General features: G+C 49.9%; 1 protein-coding gene across 3 annotated transcripts in view; it reads right to left on the bottom strand.

The window, feature by feature from the left end:
• CUNH19orf47 (chromosome unknown C19orf47 homolog) overlaps positions 1–9702 on the bottom strand; it is a 16200-nt gene that overhangs the window by 4106 nt on the left and 2392 nt on the right. For 2 of the 3 annotated variants that reach the window (XM_007458651.1, XM_007458652.1), the window contains exons 2-6: positions 8320–8407; positions 8092–8206; positions 6587–6668; positions 2376–2513; positions 698–847 (exon numbers count right to left, since the gene is read on the bottom strand). In XM_007458651.1, the coding sequence (XP_007458713.1) occupies positions 698–847; positions 2376–2513; positions 6587–6668; positions 8092–8206; positions 8320–8407 (573 nt within the window). Of the gene's footprint in view, positions 1–697; positions 851–2375; positions 2514–6586; positions 6669–8091; positions 8207–8319; positions 8408–9702 lie in introns of all 3 variants that reach the window. The other variant, XM_007458653.1, reaches the window with a different exon arrangement.

The raw sequence follows: 9702 nt of genomic DNA, 5'->3' as shown, positions 1-9702 counted from the left end.
AAAAAAAAAAAAAAAAAAAAAAAAAAAAAAAGAATGAAGAAGATGAAAAGATCTTCAATAAAAAAGTTACAGAACAATACGTACAGGACAATGCTATTTGTGTTTAAAAAGAAAAAAATGCCTAGATGTGTGTAAATGTACAAACAGATGCATTTACATTCATAGATGCTGGTCTGGAAAGATTAACAATACGTGTGGGATATGGGAGTGAGGGGAGAGAGTTTGTTTTTACTGTACATGCTTCTGCATCCGCTGGATGTTTTTCCATGAGAACATTTACAATATTCTAAATGGAACACTGGAAGGAAGACCATCTCTGTACCACCAGATTCAAATCCCAGCTATGGACTGAATCTCAACCAGACACCTCTGGCTCGTAACGACGGTTCCTACTGTTTTGGGCACCTGCCCTCAGCCAGGCACAGTCACTCACTTAACAGGCAGGCTAGCACTGAATCCGTGCCACGGTCCCTCGGGGAAGAGGCGCCAGCTGAGGCACCGAGGAGCCCTGCTATGCTAACTGCAGGACAAGAAGACAGAGGCAGTGATGCGTCCCCCTCTACTATGGCCACCATCACTGTCCCCTCGGTGCAAGGCCCCCTGGACCCCATCAGAGCCTGCTTGTAGGCCAATGCCTGCAAGATGCAGCAAAAGGGAAACACAGTCTGTGCCCCCCACTCCCCACCGGGGCCAGTACCTTTCGCTGCCTGCTGCTGCTCCAGGATCTTACGGGTCCGGGGGGTGGTGCCTTTGGGCATGTTGATAATGTACTTCCCCTCCATCTCGGCCGTGACCCGGCGCCGCTTGGTGGGACCAGTCAAGCTCTCCTCCTCCCGGCGGGCCAGGGCTGCTGGGGGAGGAGGGGGTGGTGAGCATCTTCTGGGATGGAATGTTCTCCTGGGGTGGGGGCTGGACGCCCTGCAAAGGGCACACACGTGCCCTTTATCACCATGCATTCACGTGATTGGAATCCCTTATCCTCCCAGCCACCCCCAAGGCCATTGGCTGAACCACCGGGAAACTCAGGGGTCTGGGAACAGTGGGGTCGCAGAAGGCTGTGGCGGGCCTCCCAGGCTCTCTGTGGCTCTGGCCCTCTGTCCCCCAGCAGGCTCACCTCCCCGCCCAGCCAGATTCCCCTCAGATGGGGAAACTGCTGGGTGGTGGAAAAGCCATCTAGGTGGTGCTTTCACAGGTGTAATCACTTTTTAAAAATTAATCAAGGTATATACTTACAATCTGTGCATCGTGCATAAGTAAATTACACCTCAATTTAAAAGAAAGACTCTCCTCAAATGTGTTGAGTCGAAGAGAGCCAGTCCCTCCCAGGCTCCCCATCTTTTCAATACTTTAGAAATGAATTTTAACTCTCTTGTTCATGGCACACAAATCGAAAGATCAGAAGGAGGATGAGGCACTTGCACACACATGTGGCCAAAAGGGGGCACGTGTGATGGAGGTGTATGGGGCGTGATGGGGCTGGAGGCCAGGACAGCCAAGCCCCGACCCTGGGCCTCTGTTTCAACTTGGGCCAAGATCACTGCTGTGGGGATGGGTCCAACAAAGGCAGGAGAGCGTGACGGACAGGAGGGCCTGGAAGCCCAAAGGCCGGAGTCCCATTCCCAGCTTACCAGCTGAGACCTGGAAGAGGAACAGCGGCCAAGCATGGAAAAGTCTGTGGAGGAAGAAGGTCCGGGAGAAGGGAACATCAGGGCAAAGACCCCACGACAGGAAGGAGCCTGGAGGGGAACCGAGGCAGCAAGCGAGATGGGAACCCACGTGTCGCAGGGCCCAGTAAGGCCATGGGGGAAGATGACCTTATTAGTGGAACAATGGGAAGCCCTGGAGAGTTCTAGACAAGGGTGTGAAAGGATCAGATTGAAGGTTTTAAAGGATCCCTCTGGCCTCTAAGAGGAAAGGTAGCTTCTTTACCTTTGACCCCAGGCATCAAGCACAGGGCCGGGCACCACTGCGGGGCTCAGTGACCATCTGTTAAAAAAGACTGAACCACCCATAGTCAACAATACTGTACTGTACACTTAAAATCTTGTGAAGAGGGTAGAGTTCACGTTAAGTGTTCTTACCACAATAAAATAAAAAGTACAAAAAGACTGAAACAGCCACCGCATGAGAACTGCAGTGCACCCACGCTTAAAGACACCATCTCGAGTGCTTCCAACCATCCTCTGGGGAGGGTGTCACCAGCCCCCTTCTACAGTGAGGCCCACAGAGGTGCAGTGATCTGACCAAGTCTGAACACTCTGGACACCTTGTGGCCTCCAAAGCACCCTGCAACATTGGGAACATGTCCCCCAAATACCGTCTGCCAACCCACATTCGCCCCCAGCTCCTCCCACCACCTGCCTGAGTCCCCTCACCGGCAGCCTTGGCACTCTTTGCTGCCATCTTGTTGGACACGGTGACAGAGATCTTGGAGGTGCTGGTGTCCGGCCGCCTGGGGGGAGTGCTGGGTGGGGAGTCTCGGTTCAGGCTGTTGGTGATCATCCGGGAGGCGGCTGCCAGGAGGAAAGAGGAGAGTCCAGTGGGGCGGGGCCCTGGGAAGGGGGTCAGGATGGGGAAGGCAACCTTGGGACCGCAGCATGGGGAAAGGGCAGCCAGAGGTACCCTGTGGCTGCACTGTCAGGACGAGCATGCTTGGGGTGGGCCTGTCTTCCCAGGAACTAGCCCGCCCCTCCCTGCCCTGGGGGCCTTTCCTGAGGTCCCAGACCAGATGGGTTCCTAGCACACTTCACCTATCAGTTACCCAGCCCTGCACTGAGCCTTCCCCGCCCCCCACCACCACGCTGGCCTCTAGGATCTTCCTCACTCAGCAAGTACATGCCTACTCAGGGCACTTGCTGTTCATAGGTCTGGCATGCAGCTCCCCCAGTAGCAATGGGCTTGCTCTGTCTCTGCATTCAGGTCTCCTCTCAGACGGCATCTTCTCAGAGAATACTTTCCTGCCCTTATTACTGCTTGACATTAAAATTTCATTTATTTGTTTACTGGTAGACTCTCCCACAAGACTGCAAGGCCCAAGAGGAGACACCTTCTGTTTATCGCTGTATCCCCAGTGCCAACCACAGTTTCTGGCACTTCACAGGTCTTCAATAAACATCTACTGAAAAGATGAACATGGTCACCAAACCTCCCAACACCCCTACTAGACAGGCTCCACTGTAAACCAATTTTATAGATGAGGAAACTGAGACTCAGGGAGTGGGGTCACTCAGCCAGGGCCCTGGGCAATGTGGGTCTGGCTCCAGTTGGGCTGGGGCAAGAAAAGAGGTGACCTCCCTCAGGGGTGGAAAGCAGTCTCTGGCCCCCCTGAATTCTGTGGAGCAGGAGAAGGGATGTCCCAGTGTGCAAGGTGGGCTACAGCAAGCAGACTGGAGGGCCAACTCCAGCGGGGGGAGGAGACGGACTGTGTCTCCAGGTGCAGCTGCTGCTAGCTTCAGGGTGCAGGTTTGCTGAGCTCTTGGGGAAGCCCTGCAGGGAGGGGAGAGGGGGAACCTTCATGCTACTACCACTTGCTCAGCAGGCCCAGCACCAACCCCCGCCCCACAATAGCTTTCAGATTTTGATATTTTGTCCTACCTACCCCCAAAAAAGCCTTCGCTCTTTCTGCCATGTGCTGTCTCTCAAAGCCTCCTGAAGTCCCCCATAATGACCCTCAACACCTGACTATAATTCCATATTGCTTGGTTACTTTTTAAATTATAACTACAGCATACAGAAAAAGACATCAAACCTACACAGATCGTTTAACATCAATTCCCATATACCCGCCACCCAGGTCAGGAACTGGGGCACTTTCGGCACCCGAGGTCCCGGGACTGGCCCTTCCCAACGAGACCTTCTCCCGCCCCACCACCCAGGAAGAAATGGTCAGTTTTCAGGCCTGCTCGCTGCTGTTGATGATTTGGCGTACACCCTCCCGTGATCTCCCCAAGACACTTCCTCAGCCCGATAGGGGTGGCTTTCTTTCTTTTTTTTTTTTTTTGGCCTCGCCCGGGCCCCAGCAGTGAAATCGCCGAGTCCTAACCATTGGACCGCCAGGGAATTCCCAGGGGTGGCTTTCTGATGAGTGGCTGTGTGGAATCTGCGCCCAGAGCCTCCACTCACAGCACTCTGACAGGCCAAATGCAACACGATCGGGATTTTCTGCTACAAAACATAAGCAGTTGAGAGGGCCTGCCTCTTGCAATGGCCACAGAGGGCAAGGTCTTGCTTAAAAGGGATATGATGTTTTCTTGCGCCAGGTAAGCATCACCTGGGTGGAGGGAAAACAGCTCTGTCTGTGAGCCACTGAAGCTGAGTTGCAGTCAGATGCCAGAGTACAACGAACTGTTCTTTGTTCCTCCCAGTGCGGACACACGTGTTCAATATTACAAAGTGTACACAAGTGGCCGGAAGGTTTTGGGGTGCTCTTCTCCACCCTTTTCCATCTGTGCCTGTTTCCCCTACTCTTTTAACTGCCTATTTTCTCCATCAGTATTTTTGTTTTAATTTTTTAAACTATTTAAGATACTCAAAATGGCATAAAAACTACATACTACCTGATTACATTTATATAGGTTTGAAAGACTGGCAAAACTAACCTAAGCTGTTAGAAATCAGGGCAGTGGATACCCTTGAGAGGTGGTGAGTGATGTCAGTCATCTTTTCTGTTTCTGGATTTGGACGCTGCAGGCTACATGCGTGCTCCATTTGTGAAAAGTCATTCAGCTGCCCCTTTGTCATCGGAACCCTTTTCTGTATGTCAGTTGAGGGGGACCATTGCAGAAACGAACCCAATTTGTTCAACTTCCCTTTGTCCATGCCTTTGGGTAGGCCCTGACCACACTGATGCTGGGCTTAGCCATGTGACTGGCTTTGGCCAATGGGACAGGAGCAAATGTTATACAAGCAGAGACTTAAGAGGTGCTTTGCACATTGGGTGCTGCCTTCTTATGCTGCTTTTGGGAACCCTACAATCACCACGGTGTAGATGAGCCTGGGCTAGCCTGCTGGATAATGAGAGACATGTGGCCAAGTCACCTCTTTTGGCCCAGATGACACCAAGCCGACCATCAGATGTGTGAGTGAGGCCATCCTAGATCAAGAGATCTAGGAGCTGCCAAGTGACCACTGAGATCAGTTGAGCTGTCCCAGAGCAGAAGTGACCAGCCAAGTCACAGAATCATGAGAAATAAACGTCTGTGTTTTCAGCAACATGGATGGACCTAGAGATTATCATACTAAGTGAAGTAAATCAGACAGACTTTAAAAAATGATACAAATGAACTTATTTACTAAACAGAAATAGACTCACAGACAGAGAAAACAAAGTTATAGTTACCAAAGGGGAAAGGGGGGGGGCTGGATAATTTAGAAGTTTTGGATTCAAATATACACACTACTATATATGGAGTAGATAACTAACAAGGACCTAGTGTGTAACACAGGGAACTATATTCACTATTTTATAATAACCTATAATGAAAAACAATCTGGAAAAAAAATATATATATAGGGAATTCCCAGTGGTTAGGACTCCAAGCTTTCGTTCCACTGCAGGGGGCACAGGTTTGATCCCTGGTCAGGGAACTAAGATATATATGTGTGTGAGTGTGTGTGTGTGTGTGTGTATAACTGAATCACTTTGCTGTATACCTGAAACTAACACAACATTGTAAATCAACTATATTTCAATAAAATTTTTTTTTTAAAGTCTGTGTTTAAGCCAGTTTTGTGGTGGCTTGTTAAGCGGTGAAAGTTAATTAATACATATGTTAAATTTTTTAAGTGTCACACTGCTGAAAAAAACAAAAGTATAAATACAGTTGATTCTTACCATTCAGATTCCATTTTGTAAATTCACCTGTTCACAAATTCATTCGTAACCTCAAAACCAATACTCGTGGTGCTCTGTGGTCATTCACAGACACGCAGAGAGGCAAAAAACTTGAGCCGCCCAACACACGTTCCCAACCGAGGTCAAACAAGGCGACGCTCTGCCTTCCTGTTGCAGCTCTCACTTAGTAAACAAGTCTATTTAGCGCCACAGTCTATTTACGGTCTCCTTATTGCTATTTTCACATCTTTGTGCTTTTTGTTAGTGATTTTGCTGTTTAAAATGGCCCCCAAGCATGGTGATAAGGTGCTGTCTAGTGTCCCAAGTTCAAGAAGGCTGGGATGTGCCTTATGGAAAAAATACGTGCGTTCAATAAGCTTCGTTCAGGCATGAGTTTTAGTGCTGTGGGCTGTGAGTTCAATGTTTATGAATCAACACCATATATTAAATAAGGTGTCTTGGAACAGAAATAAATACACATAAATAAGGTTGTGTATTGGTCAGATGATGAAAATGTGGTGACCCCGTATTCCCCTGGGAGAAGTGATTCAGTATTCACTGACTCAGTGTTCGCAGTGGCTGTGTAGAATGGAACGACCACAAACGAAAATCTACTGTATATACAGCCACTCACTACCTAAGAGACGAGAGCCTCAGATGCCTTTGCTTCCACCGCTGTGAACTCCAGGTGTGTCCCCTTCACTGCCGGAGTTTAAGAATGAAGGAAAGTAGGCCTGAACACATGGGACTCACCGCTAGAGGCGCCTCGGCGAATCTCGCCTGGAAGGGGGCTGGGGCTGCAGGGCACCGACTCAGTGGCAGCTTTGCACATGTCCTGTAAAGAAAACAGGTGCCCGGTTACCATGGGGACAGGGGCATGAGCTGGCGGAAGAGGGAACCCAGATATCTGAGCAAAACTCGGGGAATCAGAGCCTGAGCTGTTAGAGGTTTCAAAACATTTCCCTCCTAATCATAATGAAGCATCAGACACACCCAAACTGAGGGACATGCTACAGAACACCTGACCAGTACTCTCCAAAACTGTGAAGGTCATCAAAAACCTGGGAAGACTAGGAAACTGTCCCAAATCAAAAGAGACTAAGGAGACGTGAGAAGTAAATGCCATGTGGTATCCTGGAACAGAAAAATGACATTAGTGGAAAAACTAATGAAATCCAAATAGTCTATAATTTAGTTAACAATAGCATACTACTAATGTCCATTTCTTAGTTTTGACAAACGGACCATGGCTATGGAAGATGTTAACATTAAGGGAAGCTGGGTGAAGGAAGTACAGAAACCTTCTGTACTACTGTTGGAACTTTCCATAAATCTAAAATTGGTCTCAAATTTAAAAGTTTAAAGAAATCGTTTTGCTCAGTGACCTCCGTGATAACTCAGCTAACGTCCCTGGCTTGAGAAAGCCTTTGCTGCGGGGTCTTGTGTTGGATGGTGGACAGACGAAGACCTGTCCCTGGGATGGAAGGAGCTACTAAAATTGACGAGAATAACCCCCGCAGCCATCACTCGGTAAAGTGGAGTGCTGGAGAGCGCAGCTCTGAAGCAAGCTTCCTTCTCAGTCAAGTGGAGGGAGGAGTAAGTGAGCTCATATTCGTAGAGGATGAAGACAGGGCCTGACAGGCCACGGCAAGTGCTTGGTAAGTGCTAACTATCATAACTAAACAAGCTCTTCACTCCAGGCCTGGCACTTGGTGCCACATACACTCTCTGGTAAATGGCCACAGCGACCCCATGCAGCAGGGCTGTGTGAAAAGCCTGTTTCAGAGACTCGGGGAGGTGAAATCACTAGTCCAAGGTCACTGTAAGCAGAAGGGCCAAGAATGCAACCACCACGTTGTTGGCCAAGCCACCAACTGGGTCCCACGTAGAAAGCTCCTGTTCTGGGGACAGAGGAAGAGTCCTGGTACGGATAACTATCATGAGGAAGATGAAAACTAGTAATAATAATACTTAAAGCAAGCCCCCACTGCGGCCTGCTGTTTACACTGTCCTAGGGCTTTATATAACTTAGTACTCACAACCCTCCTGCGAAACTGGTTTGCCTACGTACATCCTACAGGTGGAGAAAGTAAGGTTCAGAGAGGTTAGGCAACATGCCCGATGTCACACAGCAAACAGTGGAACCAGCCTTGGAATCCAGTCTGCCTACCTTTACTTCCAAGCCTCCAGTCGGCTCTGCCACTGCCTCTCTATCCCACCCTAAATCCAGGGACAGAGGGGTCGAGTGGAGCACCCACCTGGCGGTGCACCACCTTGGCATGCTTGAGGATGGCAATGATGTCGCCCACCACAGTCACGCCCAGCTCATTCATGATTTCCTTGTTGAGATCCAGCAGCATGCTCTTCTGGATCCTGCAGGGGAGGGTCAGCAGGGAGGCCACAAGTGGGCCAGGGTGGGTGGGCCAGCCAGCCCCCTGACTCCCCTCCTTTCCCCAAATTCAGCCCTGTCCCCTCAGCAGCCTTACCTATTATCCACAAACATCACTGCATAATTGACAGCAGGTCCCGGAGGAATGCCGGCTTCCTTAAAGAACTGGATCCACTCGGAAGTGGCTGGGGGGTGGGGGCATGGACAGGGCTCATTATTTCACATTACTCTCCTTAGAGAAGAGCAGCAGCAAAACCACAACAGCAGCAGCTCCCACAAATTAAATGCTTATCAAATGCCAGGCCCTGGGCCTGAGAGCTCTGCATATACGATGGAACTAAGCCGGCCTGACAGCCCTGTGGGTTAAGCAGCATTGACGCCCCCATTTTGCCAGTGAAGAAACTGAGGCAGGGAGAGGTCGGGGGACTCGCCCCAGGCCACCCTGCTAACAAGAAGCAGACTCCCCGAGGCCCTGTGCTTCCATACTGCCCTTCTCCTTGCAGCTCTACCCTGCTCTGGAGCGTGACCCGCAGCAATCACCCCCCCATGCTTGGCCAATGACTGGTTTGGGGGAGCCAGGACTCTGGGTTCTCTACCCAGGTCCCCATCAGCAGATGCGGGCCCAGAGGGTGACAGGATTCATAGGTGGATGGAAAGAAGGGTTGCAGAGCTGACCCCTGGGTGTCAGAAGCAACCCCCCTCTACACAAACACACAGAAGCAGCCCGGCCTCAGAGTGAGGCCAAAGCATAGGCTTCGTTTGCAGCATGGGTTCAAATCCTGGTTCTGCCATCTCCCGGCTGAGGGACTTTGGGCAAGGTAACGCTTGGCGCTTCAGTGTCCTCTAGGGTAATACATTCAACAAGTATGTACTGAGCACCTGGCACACACCAGGTCCTCCTCTAGGCACCGGGGATACCGCAGGGCACAAGACAGAGTCCCTTTCCTCATGGAGCTGACATTCTAGTGATAACAGCACTGACGTCCTTGGTCATTGTGCAGACTAAAGAGAAAGTCCACAAAAAGGGCTCTAAGTGGCACGTGGCCCAGAGGATGTCCTCAACCCACTGCAGCCATGATGATGATGATGATGATGTAGGGGATAATGGTGATGATGATGCCACTGCTACACATGGAGCCAAGACCAGGCAGACCCCATCCATGTAACTTTATTGCTTCCAAAGTTCCTTCTTGGCCTTTTGTGTGTGACCTTCAAACTGACCCTGACCTGTCAGGCCAGGTGTTAGAGAAGATCATTGGTTCCAAGGAGAACTTTTGTTTCACATTTTAGTATCTGTGAAACTAGGATTTACCTCACAATTGATGGTGTGCCACAATTTAATTGGCAACATTTTTTTTTTATCTTTCTCAGGGTACATAACAGTACATCCAACAATCCATGCTATTTTAGATAAGAAGAAATTTGGTGTTACTATGCCCATTTTGCTGATAAGACAACTGAGGCTCAGAGCAGGGAAAGA

The sequence above is a fragment of the Lipotes vexillifer genome, unplaced genomic scaffold, assembly GCF_000442215.2.
Source record: "Lipotes vexillifer unplaced genomic scaffold, Lipotes_vexillifer_v1.1 scaffold371, whole genome shotgun sequence".
NCBI classification, from domain to species: domain Eukaryota; kingdom Metazoa; phylum Chordata; class Mammalia; order Artiodactyla; family Lipotidae; genus Lipotes; species Lipotes vexillifer.
The sequence above is the reverse complement of the archived record's forward strand: the minus strand, read 5'-3'. Positions and strand labels throughout refer to the sequence as shown.